The 26068-nt window shown below is 26.2% G+C and overlaps 1 protein-coding gene across 1 annotated transcript; it reads right to left on the bottom strand.

The window, feature by feature from the left end:
• Window positions 1-3706: 3706 nt before the first annotated feature.
• On the bottom strand, window positions 3707-25672 carry LOC112682792 (inverted formin-2-like). The gene is made up of 23 exons (XM_025553523.1): window positions 25606-25672; window positions 16563-16678; window positions 15064-15238; window positions 14385-14418; window positions 12568-12718; window positions 10629-11222; window positions 9460-9660; window positions 9303-9364; window positions 9039-9227; window positions 8835-8935; window positions 8686-8756; window positions 8484-8591; window positions 8332-8402; window positions 7640-7766; window positions 7316-7568; window positions 7127-7233; window positions 6932-7064; window positions 6720-6869; window positions 6039-6207; window positions 5701-5972; window positions 5497-5642; window positions 4579-5408; window positions 3707-4496 (listed from the first exon to the last, which is right to left on the bottom strand). Exons 1-23 carry the CDS (start codon window positions 25670-25672, stop codon window positions 3707-3709), a joined length of 4917 nt encoding a protein of 1638 aa, XP_025409308.1.
• Between the last annotated feature and the right edge of the window lie 396 nt (window positions 25673-26068).

Below are 26068 nucleotides of genomic sequence, written 5' to 3' on the forward strand. Positions count from 1 at the left end.
AAATAGTAGTTTAAGTAAAATATTTATATAATAGTAATAATATAATAATAGATAAAAATTAAATGTTGTCTGTAAAATGAGTAATAATGTATAATAATTATAAGAATCTTAATTATTACAAATTTTAAAAAAAATTTCTTTTTTTTTTGCTTTAAAAAAAAAGAATAATGTGAAAAAAATGTTATTCAACTTTCAAGTTTTTTAAAATTATTTCGAGAAATGTAGAGATATTTGTAAAATGTTCCTTTTCAAAGTATTAAATATACAACATTTTCTATTAAAAAATATACTATGATAATTAGAGCATTTATTTGTGTCCTCAATTTCAAAAAAACTGTAATGTTTGACAAAACACTATGTAATTATTAGTCGTAAAAGATAAATCTCGGTTGAAATTTAAGTCTCTTGCATATTTCCTCTATTTTTCTCGGTTATTCAGAAAATTTTAGAAATTCAAAAAATTATTTCGTTAAATTATCAACTAGAACCCATCACCTATTTTTTACTTTTCATTTGATGATATTCGGAGCATTCCATTTGATTTAAATTATGTACACAGACATAAAAAAACGTACATCATGGTTAAATTAATGAATTCCTTGTTTCATTCAAAATTTAAAATTGAACATCGTTATAATTTCCGTATGAAACTGTAACATTTTGTATGTTAGAACGTAGTGATATAGGTATGCATTTATAACTACACATAATATCATTGTGTATACATAGAACACATACATACGTACCTTTTTTTATACCTATTGTTTATTTATTTCACGATTTATTTCCATTTTGAATAATTTTTACGCGATCATATATCACGATAAACAGACCACATGTTAATTATAATAATTAACATAAACGACATACGCTAAATCATAATTTTATTGTTTTCTTAAAAAGTTGTACCTACAACAATAGTTACTGGCAAGTGTATGAATAATAAAATATAAATTATAAAAAAATTTAGGTAAGTATCCTTCTATTGTGTTGTTGTCAAAACATAACACTATAATAGGCAGATATATGTACCTTATATGGATTGGTATTCGTAAATATATACAATAAAATATTGATTTTGTTATGTATATTAATGAACGGGTATATACACATTCGTGACTAATAATTAATACCATTAAAATTGCATTATAATAAGACTTACGATTTAAATGGTTGATTACTATTTAAAGTTGAAACTTCTTATCGTAGGTATGTAAGAATTGAATGTATTAGATAATTTGCTTGTGTAGCGTGCTACATATAATTTACAACGGTTAAACAATTCGTCGAACTAATGCTCAATGCGTTGTAATCTGTATGTAACATGAGAGATGTGCAAAATCACAAATTTCAATAGGAATTATTGAATAACTGGTATCTTCTACTAGATCTTTCTATACTATCACTGTTATTATTACATTTTGATATTCCTCTACGAATTGTATAATTTTTTTCTCGTAATATCGTATTACATTTTGATTGTTTTGTTGTTATTTTATTTTTTCTACGTTTAAAAATATCTTGAAAGATATACAGGGGTGTTATTTGGGGGAGGGCAGACTATGATAAATGTCCCACTTTTTTTAAAAACTCAGCAATTCTTTGTCCGATGATCAAATGCTAAAATCGGTAAATAGTAAATTTTTATTTACTATTTTGTACTTAGAAATCAGATAACATTTTCTTTTAAATACACGTTCACGGTTTATTAAAAGTTGGGAATAACTCGCTCCTCCCCAGTTTATGACAATTGCTATTACGCGAACCTTATAAATTTTATTTTTGGTATATTATATATTTCTATATATGTGATCTTTATAAAACAGTTTTCGTGATATCGTTACTAAATAAATTGAACTCATAATCTATAAAAAACTGTTAAAATCGTTCCTATTCACTCCAAACTACGGTACATTATATTTGAGATACAATTTTATTTTTTTATAAATAAGTTTTGTAAAGTATTAAATAAACATATAATAAAATTATAAGTATTTATTTAATTAGATTTATATTATTATTCCATTAAACCTATTGATAGGTAACTTATATCCTTTAGGATAAGTAAATTAATTAATGTTTTACTATCTTTAATGTTATTATTTAATTGGGTAAATTGAAACGTTTTATGTTTTTTGTTTATCATCATGACATCATTATTCATTATTAATCCTTATATGTTTTGTACCGAAAAAATATTTTATTGATAGCCTATCGTTCATAAATATTAAGTATTTAAATGTATAGGTAACCATAATTTTTTTAAATATTATTAAGTCGATTATATTTCGAATTAAAATTCGAGCTCAAGGTAATTATTATTATCGCTTAAGGATTAGTCGCAAATGCAGATTCGCAATAGGCCAACGATTATTTGTACATACTTATAGCTTTGTGTCAATCATATAAAAGTAAAACAGTCACCACGGACGACGTTTGAATTTTCGTTTGGCGTAATATTATATAAATGTATCTAAAAAAGGAAATGAGCAATCGAAATAAAAGGGCACTATAAATAGGAGCTAAAGACACATATTTTTTTATTTTTATTTTTTTACAAAATATACATGCGTTTAAAGCAAGTAACGAATTGTGAAAATAAAATATTCGATGAAATTTGCTATTACACAACAATAATAATTTATTAAAATAAAACAATTGTTAGTAAAACGTATACAACCCTTACCTAGTAAATAATATAGATAGGTAATTTCTACGTTTATAAATGTATATTTTTGTTTTTAATAATGACAAATTAGAGTAGTATATAACAATTATTTTAGAAAAATAAAAAATAAAATCGTTACAAACTTGAAAAAATTAATCGATTTAAAAAAAAATAGTGTAGTGTAAATATAATATTTATATCATAATTTTTGGAAAATACATTTTATAACTATATAATAACTTTATAATATATAGATATTTATTACTTACAAAAGGCACCTTTGTTTTGATTGTTTAGCAATGTGTTCTGACTAGATACCAGATATAATAAATCCATACTTATAAATATTATACATAAACCTAAATTAGTAGAAAAAAAATACATCATAAATATATTTAAACAACACATACAGAAGTTTTAAATGTATATATGATTATTAATCTAGAGTATTATAAGATGGTGAACATTTTACTCATTATGATAATAAATAGTTTAATGTAGACTTGTCTCACGATTAATTAACATATTTAAAAATGTATATGTAATCGTTGATTAAAAATTTAGTTTATACATTTAAAACACATATGAAAAGAACTATCAAAGAGTGATTTTATCATTATATGGGACAGCCTAACAATTCAACCATTGAGACAGCCTTCTATATGATAATTCAAGTTTAAATGGGAATAATATTTTATGTAAACAGATAAATAAATTACCAAAAAAAAATCTGAATAAAACATAAAAAGCAATGAAAAAAATGTAAACTTTTTGGCTTTTAACCGAATGAATCCTGCACTATTGACAAATAGCTATAGTAGTAAAGACTAGGCAAAAATAAATATTTTACAAGATGCAGAAACATTACTATTGTATTACACAATTATTACACATTACTATATAATATTATATATTGGTATATAATTACTACCATATGCATGTCTTATAACATATAGTAGCCACGGCGTCGAAAGAGCTACAAATAGTACGTATAGGTATACTGCTGCAGAATATTAAACGATGTGATATGTGCATTTTTTACTTAAAATTTTTTTTGACTAGAGGCTTTGTTTTGCCACTGTCGATCAAGTCTTTTGCTGTGCTAGCAGCGGTAGGCCTCATGAATCCCAATGGTTTCCCGGATGGCGACGATCCTATCGTACCAGATCTGCCATGATTCTCTTTGAAACTAGTGCTCAATGGTTTTGGCTTTGGTTTGTTTACAGGAACTGCAATGCTGCTGCCACTGCTGCTACTTCTGCTGGCCATCGGCGTGTTACGGTTGTGCAGTTGCAAAGCGTTCAGCGGTTTTTTTGCCTTCAACTCGGTCGTCAAATCGTTAATGGCTCGTGTGTAGGTCGCTATACCGGGAATCTTCTTTACCGTGCTCACCGAGTTTGAGCTGTTTAACGAGCTTCTTGAGCTGCGCAAACTACTCTTGGAACTAGACCTCTCAACTGGCTTTGGCGCGCTAATGTTTCTAGTTACGGTCGGTCTCTGGACGGCCGTCAACTTTGTCGCTGTCGCAGGCTTGATCGACGCAATCACTTTTGCCGTCGGTTTCTGTATAGTCTGTGGACTTCTGAAACTGCTTGTCCGTTTAGGTAGTTCAGTTTTTCTCACTACTACGGGTTTAATGGATGATTTGAGCGAATTCGTTTTTCTGAGGGTAGACGCAACGGGTCCGCTGCTACTAATAGTATCGTTACTCCCACTACTATCAGCCCTCGTTACTGCCTTTGTAGTAGATTTTTCGGTCTCAAAATTACCAGATGAAGTCTCTTGACTTAATGACTCGGCTGATATCAAACTTACCGATTCTTCAAAACTAAAAAAAAAAACCGATATAATTTTTTATTCTGTTAATATATTCATAACAATAAAAAGTAATATTCGTAATTTATATTTACCCTTCGTCGTTTAAGTCGTGTTCGGTTCTAGTTTTTATTGGTGGCGTTAGAGCTTGCACTCTAATCTCTGGAATAAATTCGCTTTTCATATTTATTGACGACTCATCATTATCATGAAGATTTATCTTAGTGACTCGATTTAGAGTTTTTGGTTCTATGATATTTTTTTCAGGGGTAAGTTGACCATAGATTTTTACAGCTTTCATGATATCTCCATGGTCTACTACACTTTGGTTTCTAGTTGATCTAGGCATAGACGAATATAGTCGATTCCTAGAAAAGTCTTTATTACTATCATCTTCGGGTGTTTTGTACATAAGCTTATCTTTCCATTTTTTCAACCGGACATCAGTTTCCTCGTTGCCCTTCGGTGATTCGTACTCTTCTGATTTCCGGCCTACGTCGTCTTCTGCAGATTTTCTATATCTTCTGGTGCGTCTGGCAGCTGAAAACCTATCAAATTGACCGTCTCCTAGTGTTTCTTCTTCGACCGTTTGAATTTTTGTCGGTATTGATTGGGGTTTTACAATTAGTCTTCGAGATGTTGGTGGTGTCTCTATATTATCTGAATCAATATCGTGTTTATCAGTTATATCCCCTGGATTTGTGATATCCGATATTTTTCGTCTAGGAGCAAATGGAGGTAATAATTTATCATCAGGCGAATCTGGACTGGGTAATTGCTTTTTTAATGAAGATGGGCTTCTTAAATCTGGTTTTATTTCTGGCTGATTTGTCCCTCGTATATAAACTGTTAGACGATCATGATTGGACACGTTCTGCCCTAATTTTTCGATGAAACCTTTTCTTCTGTCTTCTTCTTTGATAGCCTAAATATATTAAAAATCCAAAACAGTTAATTCGAGTTGTATGTAATAGAAAATGTATTGTAAATTAATATTAAAAATATAAGCTTACGTGTAAGGGTGTGCTATGACTGTCGAAATTAGATAGAGTAGTAGGTTTTTTATATCTCTTCATGTTTGTATCTATTTCTTCTGATGTATTGGGTACATTTAAGTTAGACTTACGCCATTGCGATTTATCTTTAATTTGAGGTTGAGCTTTTGAAATAATTAAGTGTCAATGGTATTGTTTTAAATAATGAGCGATTTAACTTACCAGCAATTGCTTCCATGACGCCAACAACGTCGGTTTTATCAATAGTCGGTCTCCAGTCAGAATATACTCTTTTATATTCGTCATTATTGACATCAGCCAATTTTCCTTCTGGTAATGTATCTAAAATACTACTACGACCATCACTTTCTGAGTCGTTTTCTAACGATTTTCGGTTGCTTTGTATTCGCTGGGTCTTGCGTCGTAAATCATTTGAATCTTTTTCTTCTTTTTCGTTTTCTTGCAGCCATGCTTCAATTTTTTGCCTCCATGCTCTATAGTATATAAAACAAACGAGTATTATCAAAACTGAATATGTTATTAAATTTTATTTATAATACTTTGGTTTAGATTCTTCTTCTGGAGTTGAAGCTGTAGTAGATGTGATTGACTTTGTTTCCACTAAAGGAGATGGAGAATTCGCTCGTTCTCTATCAGCGCTAAAATCAGCACTTAATAATTCCGGTCTTTTTTTGCCGCTACCTCTAAATCTTCTTGCCCAAGACCGATCTATGAATAAAATGGTAAAAAATATTCAGCTGATTACCTAACTCGACGTTTTGTTTCAATTTTTTATTTTATTAAATATATGCAAGTACATTGTTTTAAATTATGTATTCATAATATGACGAAAAATGGATGCATACAGAATATATTATAAGCAAATAAACGTATACAATAGGTACACTTAAAATTGTAAAATCAATAACAATAAAAACAATAACGCATACCTAATATCCAGTTAGAAAGTCGTGACAATAACCAACTAAGTTGTAATATTTAAATCACGATTAGATTAAATTAGTAGAAAGAATATGTATTTTGTGTACACATATGATTCATAAAAACCAGTTACTATATTATATTATATTGTTGTTATTTAACTACAATATATTTTATCTAGATTTATTACTTGTAAATATAATTTATAGGCAAGTATACCGCGTAATATGATTTATTTTTAGAAATGTAGTTATATTTTTTACTAACTATTTTTACCTAAACTTATTAATATTTATTACCTAAACTGCCCCATGATTTTCTTTGAATATTTGATACGGGAGGAGTAGCGTCCTGATTAGACGTTCGTAAGAAATCCATTAACGTCACGTCGTCTTCTTCTGAAGGCACTCTACTTCTTCTACGACGCAAACTTCCATTGGGCGTTACATCTTTAATAATGTTTTTGTTAAATTTGGTTTAATAAAAAATGTTATAAATATAGCTATAATACCTGGAGATAAATTATCTTCCTTATTAGGATTATCAACAACGCCAAGTCTGCGTCTAATGACAGCTGGTGAACCCGGTACTGATATATTATCTTCTTCCGAAGTTACGATTGTTGCATTATGTGGTCTTTTACCCTAATTATTATTAATAAATATAAATAGCGTATTTAAGTCTTCAATAATTTAATTACACTTACCTTATCAAAACTTTTTTTATGGGGAAATCCTGAACGAATATCATATAAAATCGAATCAACTAGATTACTTTCAACGTCAGCACCATTGATATGTTGATCATTGGTCACTAAAAAGTATGATAATTTACGAAGACGATACATGTAAGAATTATCTGTTTATAAGTTATAATATTATAATACTTGTCTTACGTAATTTTTTCTTCATAGCCAATTGTTCTTCTCTTTGTCTTCGTCTGACTAACGCTTGCTCTTCTTGCACCTTTCTCCGTTCGTTTTCGGCAACGGCTAATTTAAATTTCATACAGAAATTATGAACGATTCGGAAACATTCTTCCAATTTGAATGTGTTAACATCTTCACAAAAAAAATCGGCTAACGTTTTTCTCATTGATTCTAATTCAGCTATATCATTCTGTAAGCCTCCAACTTGTCTTTCGGCTACCTGTTAAATGTATAATTTATAATGGTATTCATTAGTTGAATTTCGATAACAATATTTGTCATAATATTAACTTTTAAAAATTCAATCATTTGATTTTTAATATCTTGTTCAGTATTTGGTAATTCGATTTGTTTCCGAACAACTTTAAACCTTGAATCTAAAGCATTTATTTCATTTTGTAACTGTTCCACAGTAGTCCTATTAAAAACAAAATTATGTTAAAATAAATTAACTTAAGTCAGCGAGTTAATTCATGTAGAATGCTTCTTTTTGTGTCCAAAAAGTTAATTTATAAATTTACAATATATTTAATTTGAGAACCAGAGTAATTTTCCTTATTAATGTAATATTTTTCTAAACTTAGAATTTATACTCATTAATGCAAATAAAAATATATTTTTTACAAGATGTTTCAATGCTAACCCCTATTTGTTGTTAAAAATGTCGAATATAAAATATAATAAATTGTATGTATCAACTCATTAAATAAAAGAAAATTTAATAGAATAATTCAATAATATTTCATAAAATATTATTATAAATATCTTTTGTTTAAAAAACATTTGAAAATGTTAGCCACAGTTAAGTGAATATATAAAGTATTGTTTGATTTAGATTTATAGTAAAAAAAATGATATTATTATTGATATTAATTAAATTAAATGATTTTAGAGTATTTAATTCTAAATGAAAACTATAAAAATGTAAATAGCATTCTGTGCAATTTTCTTATGAGCCAAAGTAAACTATTAAAGTATTTTACTTGGTAGCTTCTTCTAACACGGACATTTCCTCAGGAAACTTCAGTAAATCTTTTCTATTTTTCTCTGCTTGCTATAAAACATTTATAACGTTGGTGTTATTTACTCCATCTGTTTTATATGTCAATTATTTGTAAATAAATATAGTACTCACCAACGCTACATAGTGTATTAGATTCATACCAGGTTTATTAGCTCTTATATCAGTGAGTTTTTGTAATGAACTTAGTTTTACTCCTGCAGCTTTCCCCGCATAGCCACCCTAGATTTTAATAATCACTATCATAAAATATTTCTTACATAACTACATTCTGATATAATATATATGTATAAAGGTTTATGCACTTTTCACTCACGAAATTCAAAAAATTTCCAGCACAAATCACCATGTATAGAACTTCTTGGAATCGTTTGTTTGTCATTAAATCTAAATTTTTTTATATATACTATAAATTCTGTTATACAAATTCCATAAAAAATAATAAATAACTAGTGTTTTTTTTACCTTCACCAGCGACAATCATTGAATTAATGCTCGGTTCGAGGTAACTCATATTTGATGCGAATTCCTCCTTTAATAACATACTTTCGATGCGTAACTTGTAACTAGTAATAAAAATTCAAAAAAAATGTGTTACTGTACATTATTATGGTTTAAGGGCGAGAAAAAATTGAAGGTTAAATATTCAATATATGTGTTATATCTCACTTTGGAACGTCGATCAATTGTAATAAAAATTTCTCGGCATTTCCCAATTTGGCCTTATCTCCGTCAAAAGCTCTAAGCATTTCTGATTCGTCTAATTCAGGTAAGATTTTTAATAAACCACGAAGTTTTTCCGCACCAATATCATCATGGTCACCATCGCGTATTAATTGTATTATATTTTCATTTGAACTGTAAATATAAATTGCATGAAACTGTACATATTTTAATGTGCGATGCCATGTTATATGTACAACAGTATCTTACCTTCGGAATTGCTTCAAAAATATATTAACATTTAAACTTCGCTTTCCATCCAATAAAACAATCTGGAATTAAATAATTTAAAAATGTATTTTTAAACTAAAACATCAAGTGATATGTTAATATTTTACGAAAATTTAAAATAATGTTATCCTTTTACCTCTGTTGGTTCTTTTCGTTTTTTATCACACTCATTTGTGTCTTGGCCTAATCTAAAGTTCAATATTCCACTTTGACTAATCGGTGCTGTAGGGGCTTGTTGACAAAATAAACCTTCCATTTCCGACCAATCGAGATCTGGCATAGGTGAATTTTGATGACTTCTGGCAACAAGCGACCAGATGTTATGACGTCCAACAACCTAAATTGACAAATTTAATAAGAAAAATTAAGTAAAAGCCGTTAAATTAATAATTTTTAATATTTTAGTTCAAGTTATTACAATAATTTATAAAATAATATAATTCCCTTTTAATAAAATAATAAGCTATATGTTAAAATGTATACAACTTGCAAAAATATGAAATCATGAATGTCGTCCAAAATACTACATGTGGAAAATTAAAAATGTCAATTTTGATTTATTTAATTCCACCCGTGTTCAAATCGATAGAAATTTTTATTATGAATATATAGAAAGATAATAATAAAAATCATAAAAACTAATCTGTTCCTTCATTGATCGTTTATATTTTGATTATCTGTAAGACAAGTATCACTAACACATAAATAATATTCTTGTGTGAGGAAAACATCTTGCCTTTGTATTTAGACTTAACATTACTGTAATTAATGATGTTATCGTGATGGAGATTAGTGCTACGAGATTATTAAATAATTAAAGACCATCTCCCGAATATAATAATGATGAAAGAAAAAATTCTGAATGGACAAATATATATGGTCTGGTATAGATTATATTCATAAAATAATTAGACAACAGTCGAGATGGATACTAAATTTAATGAGACGTATACTTGACGTAAATAAATTTAGTATTTATCCGATTTGATGATTCGATTCGATACCTACATTGTAGTTACGAAACTATATTATATCCTCGGCAAAGTTGTTTATAAACTTTGTTTTCATTTTTTTCGGAGCCATTTTGCGTAATCTTAAATGAAATTTTTATTTTCAAGTGCAATTCGTGGTAATGAAGAGAAAAAAATGGGTGCATTCTAATCACCGTATAAAAATATGCAGCTCAGTTTCAATACAATATACATAAATGTACAATGTTTTAATGTTATCATAGGCAGTATTGCACGGTCGAACGATTATAAATGTATTATATTTTAGAAACTCGAAAAATATACAATATCATACTTTGCTGTCGGGAATCTTGTTCCAGTTTATGGTCTTCATTTTGGCTTTGGGCGTAGGGGTCTCTTGCTGAGGTAACAGTTTGGCGATAGCGGATTCCACCGGGGGCGGCGGAGGTGCATCCACCGTGTTCGTGGACCCGTTGTTACCCATGAGCACGAGCCGCTTTCCTGCGTGCTGCGTCGACTCAACAGTGGCCGGTTGTTGGTTCAGGGGGAAGAAAGGCGCTGGTGGTACTGGCGGCGGCGGTACGCCCATCAACGGGAGCGGTGGTGGCGGTGGCGGCGGCGGCGGTGGCGGCGGAGGCAGCGCAGTCGGAGTGATCGACGTGGGTGAGTTCACGTTCGACGGGCCCAACGATGGTTTACGTCCGCAACAGCATACCCGCAGTCCCACATCTCTGGGCTGGCTCTGGCCAAGGACGCTGGGTGTCCGTAACAGGCGCGACGCGTCTTGCCGGTTTTCCAGCAGCGTCGAACGATGCACCAACGTCTCGGCCGTGTCCCAGATTATGTCGCTGACCGCTTCGCGGGGGTCGATTCTCAGCAGATGTTGCAGCACACTCAGAAAGGGTATTTCTTGGGGCGTGTCGGCCACCTGTAATGTTACACGGTGACAGTTTACATCCGGTCTACAATGAAATTGTTGACAATTCCCTTCCCTACTTCGGAAGTACAGCATAAAATACGTTTTTGTGATTCACGGGTCTTATAGTTAATTAGTTCCTTTACTAATTGGGTCCCGGATAAATAAAATAAATAATACACGAATAAAAAAAAATATCAACAATTAAAAAATGTTAAATTTAAAAAATATATAAAAATATTTGTGGTAGAATATTGAGCCAACCTCTTCGTGGTGTTTCTGAGTGACGTTAATAGGCTCAGAATTATTATCGCTCAAACGTGTTAACGTATACGTAAATATATGCCTAAGCGTGCTAATACGTAAGAAAATATTACACCCAAGCTTATTTCTTTCTTATTTTTCTCCCCATATTAACAGAATTAGGACTGTAAGACTGTGTATGAATAATTTTTTGCCATAGTTATGGTAAAAAATGTTTTTTTTATTGAAATAATAAAAATATAAATTATTGGAATTTTGTAAATTTGATATAATAGAATAAATCGATAAAATACATAGTAATAATATAACAATACCTGGGGATAAAAATTGATCATTGATAGTCTATTAAAATTAGAAGGAAAATGTTAGTGTAGTGTAGAACTTGAAATAATCCGTGACCTTATAAGTATATATATTAATAAATAAGTAGTATACTACGTTTTATTAGATTCCCTTTAGCGTTAAAACATTTGACTAGTTTGAAGCGAAATCGTCGCCGTTTTTGTTTACAATTACGGCTTTAAAATGCGCTGGAACGAATTTGTATGCTGACACCCACCCGTTATCGTTATTTAATCAGAAAACAATTTCAAAACTGCTTAACATATTATAATGATTTTTTTTTTTACTCTACTGCAAAGAATTGTTCGTACCGATTAGAATCTCAGATACAGATAGCAGAAAATCGATTGTTTGCCACGGATTAATCAGTTTATACAAATATATGTCCATCGTTCATATATTAATACATGCATATATTTTCTAAAAAATTTAAAACCAACCTAATGATCGATAATTCACTACTACAGTAGTTTTAATATTGCAAGGTCAACTATACCATAGAGATTATAAAAATACTCGTATTTAAACTATAATAATTAATATACAATTTTAAATGCTTCAACGAAAATATATAAAATTTCAACAAAAAAAATGATAATTTCTAAAAATAACATCAGCTAACTATATAATATAATTATTTAGATAATCTTAGTTGTAATAATTTGTTTTAATTTTGCTTTATTCTGTATTTAATTAGATTATAATAGCTATAAAGAAAAAAATAAAATTATGTTTTGAAGTATTCACTAACCTGTCTTAAAATCGCATAAAATACATCCACGTGAGAATTTATATCAACTCCACGAAAAGGTACATCAAGGATCTGCGACTCGTCATTTTCTCGTTGTTCATCAAAAACATCTAATTGTACACCAAGATCCGCATAGTTTATTGATCCCTTCCTTGAATGAATAAAACAAACACAAAAATAAATAAATACTTTGCACTCAGAGACTAACTTCTGTAATCGTTTGAGAACGACTGATGCTGGAAATAGCAATCGTTTTTATTCAGTGACTACGGAAGTTCATTTTTTTCTCACCGACGAGCTCCGAGTACTATTCTTGTACATTTAATTCTGGACTCCAGAGCCAGTAGCTTGCTGCTAGTTTGTATGCATTATTTGGCAAATGGCCCATTTTTGGGATGAAATCGTTAAAATACAAAGATATCATAATGAATGTCAAGTCCAAATTGTATAACAATGAGAATGGACGAAAAATATCCATAGATATTAGTAAGTTTGGGATTTTAAAGTACACTAAAATATATTGAAAATATTCAAAACCTTTTTGCTTATTGTTCAATTCTTATTCAGTAGTTCGTAAATAAATATCTCATAAACGTAAAATATTTCAAGCCTGTAGCATATACATTTGGAACATAATATTGTCTTTTTATGTACTGATACTTTAATAATATTGATTATGCGATTTATTATACAATTATCGGAATTGCAGCTACACTTTTTAAAATCTTTTTAGGCCACGATATAATAAACATATTTTTTTAAACTTGTTGAGTAACTCAACTTGAATGATATAATATAGATATTGAAAGTTATTCGTATGACAATTTTGTAGAAAATGTTAGGTATTTGCATTTTTACTACTTTTGCTACATTAATATATTTAATAGGATTAAAAATTGTAAATTCTATGTACTATAAATCTATTAAGTTTAAATACAAGTTTACAAATTATCATCTTTACTCGGTACGTGGAAATCGTTGAATACTTCGAAAGACTTCTAAGACATTTAATGGAAATTTCTTTACTGTTAACTGAGCTAAAATAGTAATCGAAAACAATATTGGCAATATTCCTAAAGATATTTTCAGTTACTATTATAGTTGCTATGAAAATATGTACATTTTTTTCCATAACAAATGACTATACAATTATTACAAAAATGTTTTTAAATTATATTACACTTAAAAAATATAAGTAGGTACTACATACTAATATAATACATTTCATAACATTTTTTTTTTTTTGATTATCTCTAAACGAAAATGTAATTAGTATAATTACAATAATTAGTAATTATTATAAGGCAATTTAATTGTATTGTATGTTTTTATTTTAAATTAAATCTATACGTTTTACGAAACAGAAATTTAATAAATTATAATTATAATACTTCAAATATATTCTTAATATAACATGAAAATTAATTCTGTATCCTTCACTACATAATTTATATACATATATTTATAAAGTAAATAGATAATCTAAGAATCATACATAGTGAGATTTTAGTAGAAATATTTTTAACATCCGGATTTTCATTTATCGTCATACCCCTAAGGAAACCAAAATAATATCGTCAAAGACTAAGACGAAGTATTAATTAGTAACAGTTTTACCATCATTCACTCAGGCCATTAAGTGTTTTATTTTTTTTTACAGAAAAAGCTCTAATAAAATTCAGTTTCAAACAATTTAACATGTATAGGCTTCATGATATTATGATTTATTGTTAAGAATGAAGTACATGATATATGTTTAAAACAAATACTCACATCTTCAATATTTATATATACTAAAAATAATTAAAATTAGTTACCTCAATTCATTAAGTATTGGAAGGATCTTGAGACCTGAAATTATAATTATTCAAAAATTACGAAATTATAATTTATCTGATTAATTCTTAACACCTATTTATTGTTTAACTGACATAATTATGCAAAATTAACTATACTACATTAACCTACATAAGTAAGAATGGAATACCTTTTTTAAATGTTTTAAATTACACAATGATTAGTAGTTAGTAATATCGACATATGTCGATATTCATTTATTATAGCTGTTGAACTTAATAGCATTAAGAAACAATGCGATGACACGTTTAATGTAAGACATATAACTTATAGACACTAAATATTATCGAATTTTAATAACTCTAATGAGTTAGAATAAAATGTAATTTTTTATTGTTTAATTTTAAAAATCTAGTTTAATGAACATTAATATTTAATTTCAAATAACTTTTTTCGTTTATATTTAATATTTTGTTGGTAAATAAATCAGTATTAAATATATTATTCCAATTTAATCAAAACGAGTATGTTGAAGGATTATTATATAATATTCTCACAGAACTGTAAAATTCATTGCATGTTTAATTACCAATAATGACTATTGTACATGTTATAAAATAACTTAATTAAATGGTTCAAAGAATATTTATGAAATTTTTTTTAAATAAATCAAATGAGCCAAGGTTTTAAAATTTTTACCTATAAATTCGTTCCTAATTCTTATCCTATCTCGAAGTTGTGGTGTTGATATAATGAGGCAATTGATAAATGCCACAATTGCTGTTTGATAATCCGCTGTTTCTTGGCCTTTGGATAAAGCCCATTGCAACTCACGAACAACGATTTGTAATCTGTACCTTTCATTTTTTTGTTCCTGTAAATTAATCAACGTTGAAATCAAAATAATTATTATGTCACTATTATAATACTTTTAAGTATAAAATTATCATATTTTGTTGTTTTATAATTTTATATAATTTCCCAGATTAGTTTTGACTGGAAGTAATTTAAGAAAAGTTAATTATATAAATAATACAATATATAATTCGATTATATAAATTTATAAAGATACTAGTTGAAATAATTCAAAGCTTCTAGCTAATTATTTTCAACATTTTTAACTTAATTATGCAGTACTACAAATCTTAAGTAGGTATGTAGCTAAATATAATGTTATTATTAATATTTATTTTTTTATTTATAGCCAACCTAATACACTGTTAAACTACAATAATAATAACAAAAACAAGTTTATTCCTATGATTAAATAATCTTGAGAATTACTGATTACTTATAATAATCAATTACTAGACAACACGTAGAAAATAAATGGTAACATTAAAATTAAAATTAAAATTAAAACTATTATGTTTGTTAAATTAAAATAAAATGTAAATACATATAAATATTTAAAAAAAGTGTATTTGAAACAAATATTATCTGTAAATTGCAAAAATTAAACTGTACATCTCTTACTTATATATATACATGTATTACCATATAATTATACTTAAGAAACTTCTCTTAAAACATACTATCATTGTTTATATATCTGAAGTTATTTAAATCAAAGTGATGAATGACAATCAAAGCTAAAAACAATTGAGTGTTTTTATTAGATGGAATTATTTATATATCAAAATATTCAGTAATTTTAGAGGTGAAATATAAACCATATAGTTAATTATTGTGTGGCTTGAAATTTATTGAGTTTTATATAAAACCATGCCACTGTCTCATAGGCAAACTAAAGTGCTATCGAGTAATAGCTTATATCAATGAGTAGATCAAATGAAGGAAGGCAATAATATATAAATATTTTTAGGAGTGTATTATTATATTGATGGAGAATAATACTAGAATATATTATATATAATCTGATTCTAAGTGACATTTCTCAAAAATATGGACATACATTTATATATAGTTATATATTTTATTATACATATGAGATGTATAATAAAATATATAACTATATATAAGTTTAGTTTTAGATGTATTCATTATCAAATTGAAACAAATAATTGTCAATTAGCATTGATTAACTGTTATGACTTATTATAAACATAAAGTATTTGCAACAATATATTTTGATATGATTAATTAATATAAATTAATTAATGAATTAACTATTAAGAACAGAATCATCAATATGATACTGTTTAGTTAGGTAAGTATAATAATTTTGGTTTACTTGCCTTGTAATGTTGAAGGGTATCAAGTGCTCTGGCATGACCTTCTAAATTATAAACACATAATGCAGATAACAACTCCAATACTTGCTTTTTCACAGTAACATTATTGGTGTCTAGAGCTGTAAAAGAAATTTTTACATTGCAAAAATTAAATAACTGTAGAATATTTGAAATACGATCACAACACTAATAAATAATATAATAATAAATATAATATAATACCATTAGAGACTTTTTTTATCCTATTTGACGAAGACACTGTTTTTTGTACACACACCTAATTGAGATTTATTTGAATTAAAGATTGTTATAATTATGCAGAATGACTTAAAACAATCTTGTCATAAGCCTTATTAATTTCATGAATATTAACAGTATAATACTTCAAATTGGCAGTTACGTTTCTACATGCTATTTGCAAACGTGAGATTTGATTTTGGTTTTAATTGCTTACCATAATAAGATAAACCAATAATAATAATAATATAAGTGACGAATTTACATTTTTTAACATGCATAAAATATGAACATCAATGGCTCGCTATCATGTATAATTTTTGTTAGTGTTAATTATATAGATTCTACATTTTATATCTCTAAATTATTTAAACAAATATATTTATATTAGCTTAAATTATGTTTCTATGTTAATAATATATAAATAACTTTAATTTTTATCCATATGTGTTTTGATAATATTTAATATATATTCATTTATTTTTATGAGTTTGACTTTCAAAATCAAAATAGTACATACTTTTTGTAATGTACTGCAATAACTTATTAAATAATGAGCTTACATTTTAAGAAGGTAATTTTAAAATAAATTATCTTGTTCTGGAGCGAAATAAAAAGACAGGACAACATATAAGTAGTTTTAACAATTGAATGGTATTGATTTTACTTTGAGCAAATAAGGAGTTGACGATTTTCACAATTATTTTTAAGTAGCTAATAAAGTTTATAATGTGGACACAATTACGACGAGAAGGATTACGACGATGGAGAAATACATCAATTATATACTTTTAAATTAGACATAATATGTAGTGACAAACTGCACATTAGGTGTATTTTAAAATTTAGTAACCAAAAATGCATTTATATATTATATATATATTATTTTTATTTAATATTTAATAATTTGATTTTATTACTTTATGAGTACATATATTGATATATTAGAGAAAACCCAAGTAGACTTATAGAAAATATATTGAGTACTCTTAAGTTGGAATTAATTCAAATAAAGAAAATGTATTTAGTATATCATTCAATAACAATCACAATTGTTCTGGTCGTGATGATCATCTGAAGCTTAACGAAGGCCACCTAGCCATATAGGTATACTTAATTAGTATATAGTACATGTATGATTTACTTGTACTTTCTTAATATGTGTCTACTATGAATCATAACCAATAAACCAATATAATATCTGCAAATTATATATATATATAGTTTTAAGAATCTTAGAAAAAAATATCACAATTTATAATTCTTTTATTATTAACTAAGAAGGTAAAATTTGTGATGGAAATTTAAATTATAATTATGATTTTTCTGGTGGGTAAACATTTTTTATCTATCAAGTTTCGTATTTTTATAATGTTAACCGTAACTTTAATGCTAAATATTTTATGAATCTATTATACAAATATGAATGCTAATAGTAATAGGTAAGTTATAAATAAAGACTAATAAGACTAATAAAAAAACATCTAAATACATTATTTCATACAGTGTGTTTAGTTAATAGCAAATTATTTAATGTAACAAAAAAAATGTGTTCTATTGTAGTATATTTAGCTGCGTATAACAAATTAATTTAAAATGTTTAGCAATAAAATGTATTTAATTTACTAAGACTTTAAAAATATTAAATTATAATAAAAGAAAAAAATAAATTAACTAAAATGTAATCAGTACCATTAATATTTAAATAAAAATAATTTAGTACAAAATCTTTGTGAAAATCCGTAGTCTAATATAATTTATCATTTGGCTATTATGGGTCATATTATATTATATTATTTGAATAATAGTATTATAAAGTACTAAAGTTATATCAAATTAAATTAATTAATATTTATTATCAGGTGCTAATAGTTATAAACTATTATGTGTACATACTCAATATTATACTGTATGCTTACGAATAAAACAAATAACATTGTATACATTCAACTGCAGCAGTAATTAATTAATATTAAGAATTTTTTTAAATAATAAACGAAGAAAATTACTTAATAATTAATTAAACGCATTGTCTTGGTTAAGCGAACTATTACTAAGTGATCCATGTAATAAGTAGGGCTTAATAAATTGGTGGCAAGTGAAGTGGAATGAAATAAATAATAGTAGGCCATAGAAATGTCAATGTTTTCTACAGACCTAAAAAGCAAACAACAGTAAACATTACTATAAAAACATTTTTAATATTTAGTTTAAGCATAATTGCTTATATTGTTGTGAACTTTTTTTTTGCCTCACAGCCATTCAGACGTTTTACAGCTTTTACTAAAGCTCTCCAACCTTGATCCTCAGCATTCTCAATACTCTTTCCATTTCTGAATTTATTTTAGTCATGTTGTGAACTTAATGAATGCAATTTTAAATTCATGAAATTCTTATTAAAATATATTTATGATTGTACATATTGAAAAGAATTTAAATTTTTTATTATAATAAACTGTAAACATGGAATTAATATAATCTAATATCTTAATTTGAACAGAAAAGTAATTTATAATATTTTATATGAAGAATTTCATTTAAAAATGTAAACTTTTACTACAAAATTAAACCAATAATTATTTTCAAATTATAAACAATAAACTTTAGATTATAGATCCTCTTCTTAGACAATTTTTGGTATCTAAAATATATATTAATGTAATAAAAAATTTGAAAAAAAATTAAAAATTAGTTAATGGTTAATTCTCGTAAATTAATACAGAAATAAATAAAAAAATAAATACTTGGGGTATTATATATATTTTGGTAAAGAATGACTGATTTCGAACTAAAAATGTATCATCAGGTACTTACTAAGTCAATAAAATCGCGACTGAATATGAAAAAAATAAAGAAAGATCCCAGTAGATAAATTTAATGCAATCGTTATAATTTACATAAATGAAATTCATGAAAAAATTTTAGTTTTAATAAATAATAATTATATACTAAAGAGCAAATTTCTGAAATAATATTTAAAAATATTCCTCATTCAAATTTTGCTAAACGTGTTTTAGAAGATAATCATAATATTAATTTTGATATCAATACAAACTTAGAAATATAAAATACTCAAAATAAAATTTACATTAAATAATTTTAGAAGAGTTACCTACACAATGAAATAAAGAAAAATAATTGTTATAATATTTTAAATATACAAACCAATTTAAAAATAATATGTTGTATCAATATATTATAGATACAAATAAATAATAATCAAAATATTTATATTTATAAACATATGTATGTCTAATAAGAATTCATTTTATATAATCTTTCCTATTAAAATAAATTATCTTAATGTACAACGACCAATATTTCTCGATATATTCCTTCCTTCATTTTTTCATATTCAGTCGCGATTTTATTGACTTTGTAAATACTTTGTATACCTAATGATAAAATTTTAATTCGAAACTGGTCGTACTTTACAAATATAATAGTACTCCAAGCTAAGCATTTTTTGATTTTTATACATAAACTATATGTTTTTATATTTCTTCTTCTTTCTCCCGACTATTTGGGGTCAATCATCCTTGTCCTAAACTTCCTCTCATCACAATTTTTTATATCCCTTACGCACACACCAACGGCCATCCTATTATTCTCAATTGTATCCAACCATCTCTTTTTTGGTTTTCCTCTTTTCCCATGAACTTTCAATTTTATAACAACTATTACTGCATTTGTTTCCTTTCGTCTCATCACTTTCCCAAACCATCTTAGTCTATTTCCACTCAACTTGTCGATTTCAAAATAATTCTCAGCATTAAAATTAATTTCTAAATATATAGATTATGTATTAAAATATATGTAATATGCATAAAAATAATTGATAGTTACATATATTTTCTAAAAATTGAAAAATTGTCATTTCTTTTTTGAAATCATTAATCTTATTCATATATTATACACTAATACCATATATTATATTGTATTTGTATATAAAATCTGAAATTACGTTTACAATTTATTGATGAAGTTCAAATAGTGGATGTTCGGATATACTATAGTACATTCGAAATAATTTATTAAATAAATAGAAATATTACAATATTTGCTATGTTTTTACAAATGCAATAAGAAAAAAAAATTCTCTACATTTTAAATTATCTATTATGAGCAGTATACCGTGGTGCCCTTAAAAAATGCCCCTAGAGCACATTTTAGGAAACGCTAAAATATACAATTGTATTATATTAAATATAATTCTCTTGTATTATTTTACAACATATTACTATTGAAAATAAGACCTTATATATTTTAAAAATTATATTTTTTTTTTTTATATAATAATTGAAGTTACGGTTTTAATTAAATAATTTAAATAATTTACTTTTTAAAATTATAATTATTCAAATTTTCTAGCCGAATTTTTAAAAAAAAATTTTTTTTGTTTTGGCGACGATTTAAAAATGTTATGACGTATTGAACATAGCTCAACAACCAAAACCTTGGCCAAAACACCTTTAATACGAAGGGCTTACCACACCCAAAAAATTTAACAAGAGAAAGAGCAACAAACAGTTACATTACTATTAATTTGATATATATATATATATGTAGGTATAAAAGTATATATAACAGTGTAGAAATAGTTGTATATTTAAGAACATCGCCCACTTAGGTTAGTGTGTTAGGTGAGTGTCGTTCAGTTGTGAATGAACTTATGTGCGATCAACGAAAAAAACTAGTCGTTTACCTCCACAAGATATCGGTTTAAAAAAATACCAAGTGTTAACACACTCATAAAAACAATGGATTATAATCAGACCCACATGGTTGGGTATGCTTATTATTCATTTATTTAAAACAAATGAGGTAATTAGTGCTTTTCGGTGATACATTATGTACTTTAAAAATAATCTTCAAACACTGCATTTGAATTTCCTATTCTCAGATTAGATTTTCTCTCCAATATAATATTGTTTGAAATATATAAATATTTAATACAATTAAATTTCTTAAAAACATGTTATATAATATTTAAATATTCTTTATTTTATAAAATGTTATTGGTTTATTTGTAGTTACTACAAATATTCTGACTTTCGATATAATAAATTATTAATTTTGATATTTTCGATCCTTTGATTAAACAAATTTAATATAATTGATTTTATAAAATATGATATGATACATAAAATATTAAATCTTTTATCTGTAACTTTATGTAAATACCTATGTTTCTAATGTTAACTAAAGTTAATTATATAATAAAATATACATATTTTCAATTTTTAAATTCATCTTTATTTGTGCGTTTATTTATTACAAATTATTTGTATTAATTAAATTTACAATTTGTATGGTTATTACGATAAACGTTTACATATATAAAATATACACCTATATTAGCTTTCGTATTTCTTAACTTGTGTTAAGAAACACACACACACACACACACACACACATATATATAATAGATTTGATAATATTGTGCAAAATTTCCAATTACTTTAAATTGTTAATAATTCAATTTACGATAACGGTATGTTAAATAAATTTACTTTATAAAGAATAATCACATTTCCTAACAAAAATATATACGAGTATTCAGTTGTATAACCATATAGAAAATATACATATGAGAATAAGTACAAAATATCCATTTTGTATAGGTATATTATATTCAATGATACTGACAATTAATGACAAAGCCTGTAAAAGGATTATGACAAGATGAACATCTGTCTTGGATTCGAGTCCATTGTACTGATTTTTTATTTTAGCGTGGTGGGAACTTAATGGTTACTCTAAGATGCAGCAAAATATGATAGCTAGTATGTAATGATTAAGCAACTACAATGGTTGTTTGTATAATAATATGAGGATGGTAATGAAAGCATATTATGATATATACACGTATAAAATTTGTTGAAAATATTACGAATAAAAATATAGGCTACACTGTAAAAAATGTACACGACACAAGAGTTAGACGGTTCAGTCTATGGATCTGTAGGTGTTAAAACTGGTTTTTTTGCCGAGAATGATCTGCGTGACGTCAAACGCGCAGAAGTCCAGCTACTTGAGATTATATTATACTCACGCAGTTTCATTGAAGTTTCCAATCGCCAAGTAAAATTATTGTCCTACTAAAATTACATAATTTTATGAATTAAATTATTGAAATTGAACTATATTTTATGATTTTCTAAATCAATTAATTAACGTACATTGTACACGCTTATGAAATGTTTACAGAGTTATGATGTAGCATATTATTGAACATTTCAATGATGTACTTAATAATATTATAAGTTAAATAATAATAATTAATGACTAGTATGGGCATGATCTTACAAATAAATTATACAGAATAACATAAAAATAAATAATTAATCATAGAACAACTTTTTTTTTAATATTTTATATAATCCTGAATATACGTTCAAAATATATACTTATACTTACACATATTAAAATCTTCCTATAAACATAAAAATAATAATAAACTATAATGATCGTTATAAGAATAATTCCTGAAATTAAATTGAAAATTTAAAGTACTTAGTGTCTTACTGATAACAAAATCAAATTTTAAAAATTAAATGTTAATTTATGTAATGGTTCTAAAAATTGAAATTGATCATAAATACCTTTAGAGAAATCAAATAACATAAAATAATATTACACTAGTTATCATAATATTTATTAATTTAAACATACACTCATTATAGTTACCGAAAACTATTATTTACTTCTATATTTTACTTTTATATATTTTATATTCAATTGGTCGTCGAAGAAGTAAATAATTAAAATGCATGCATATTTTAAGTTGGATATTTAATAATTATAATTTAAAATTCGAAAATATATAGATACCTTAAACATATCTTAACAGAATAGAAAATTGGTTATTTTTTGATGTAGCATTCAATATTACAATTATTTCAATAACTAAAACTTTAAATAGTTATAATTTTAGTTTAGTTTAAAATTACAATTTGAAAAAATGTACAATATTTAATACACATTTAACAAGAAATAGTATTGTAAAATTATTCATCATAGATTTGTTGTGTAATTTAATATTAAAATTTATATTTATCAATACCTAATAAAAATTAAATAATATTTTATTTCGTGTTGGCTGCAAGCATAAATAGTGGTCCAAACAACCATGATTGTCTAATTTTTTATAAAATGGTTTTATGTATTAGTTATTCCTTAGTAAGAAATCCTTACTATTAGCTACAGAGATTAGTTAATTTTTAATGGTAAGTTGTGAATTGCAATAGTTGTAAAATTCATTGTAAAATACCTAATAATTATTATGGTTTTGATAAAAAGAAATGAATCGTATCTTTTCATGTCATCTCTATAATCTATTGCTCAAAATATACAAGAATTACTTTCACTAAAAATTTAAAATAACAAAAATTGTAGACGCTGTAAGACGTCAAAATGTTATCAACACCTACATTTAACTTGCAGAACTACTTATGTACCTACACACTGTTTATACTTTGTAAGGTAGCAACTTATCTTAATTACTTTATATTGTCTTTTTTAAGGTGGATATATTATGTATTGAATAAATACTTGTTCCCACTCGAAACAAATACAGTAATCTATATTTTGGAACCGACAACATAATTATGGTTTTTTTGTTTGAAACAAGCTGCCGGCGTTTTTATGTAAACACTGCTTATTATTAAATTACGTCAGTATAAAAGACATAATTAAATCAGCTTATAACAAAAAAATTTCCCTTTTTCGATCATAAAATAACCAAAAATTTTTTTAAATAAAGACAGATAATTTTAAAAATTAAAAAACTATACATTTTAAAATTATATTTAATAATTTTAATTTGTTTTAAAAGTATTATGTTTATTTATTCTTTACAAAAAAATAATAAAATATAAATATGATTTGCCAAACTATATTTTTTTAAAATATCAATTATTACAGTTGGAGGATAAAAGTTCAACTTATAATAGGTCAGCTTGAATCTAAAATTCTTATATTTTATGCATTGATATTCATATTCATATGATAATATTCATCCATTTTTTTGATAGCTATTTGATCCAATTTATAGATAGTTTAAGGTAATATCGAAAGCAATATTAATGGGTATAATAACGAGACTAATATGCATAATATATAATTTTAAACATTATTATATACTTGTTTAGTATATATACCTTAAAGGGTTAGTTTTTCAAGGTCAGTAATTTTTAATATTAAAAATAATCGATGTTATCTTATAAGCCGCAAGCTCTGAGTATGTAAGTGAAATAGATGTAAAATGTATTTAGTAAGTTCTTATTACATAGTTTTCCACGAACTGTTTTATTCGACAAACAATGATCATAATTTCTACCGATTAACACCGATAATGCCTTAAGCTAGGATTTGCTAAATATTTAACACGCAATCCAGAAAATTTTCTTGACGTGTTTTATAATCTTATACTAAGCCAATATAAAATAAGTAATTTTACACGCAATATAACAGTAAAATAATAGTTTTATTTAATAAACCTGCACGTATACATCGTTTTTAAATGACGTATCAGTAATTATGAAACAAAATCATTTCAATTTAGATTTCGATTATTTTGTAAATTTGCATTTTATGTACCAACTAACCTTCTATACGAAAAATATGCAAATATACATATACGAATATATAGTTTATTACATTTATCTAGTACGTTATTTAAAAATATATAATAATATTATCTCATTCATTTTACGTTGAATGTTATTAAAAAAAAAAAATTTTAAACATCTTAAACGTATACTTTTCTACTGTAAAATTGTATTGTTATACTAAGAAATAAAATTACCTGTAGCTAGTTTCGCTGTATACTCTGGGTTCTCAACGATATAATCAAGTCCTATTCTAGACTCCATGTCTAGATTTTCGTACTCTTCCGAGCAGCCATTCCGGACAATACTTTTGTTATTATCACGTACATTAAGTAATCTACAATAAACAAACACAACACACAATATTCAGTATATACTTAAATATTTAAATTCCATTCACAATATAGTACTGCACGAGTTGTCCTATATAAATACTTGACATTAGTTAAATGTCTAGCAGTATAACGACGCGGTAAACCGTGAACCTATAAGCATGAAGTGAAAGTGACAAATTTAAGCGATTTTGAAGATCATTACTATGACAGAATTGCTAAAGAATAATTTGTTAGAAATGGTATATTTATAAATACGTCCGTAAAATCTAACTAATGTGCCATGTAATCTAGTCACAGTATAATTTTAAAATATTTTTGTTTTTAG

The sequence above is a fragment of the Sipha flava genome, unplaced genomic scaffold (assembly GCF_003268045.1).
Source record: "Sipha flava isolate LNK unplaced genomic scaffold, YSA_version1 211_pilon_pilon, whole genome shotgun sequence".
Taxonomy (NCBI): Eukaryota; Metazoa; Arthropoda; class Insecta; order Hemiptera; family Aphididae; genus Sipha; species Sipha flava.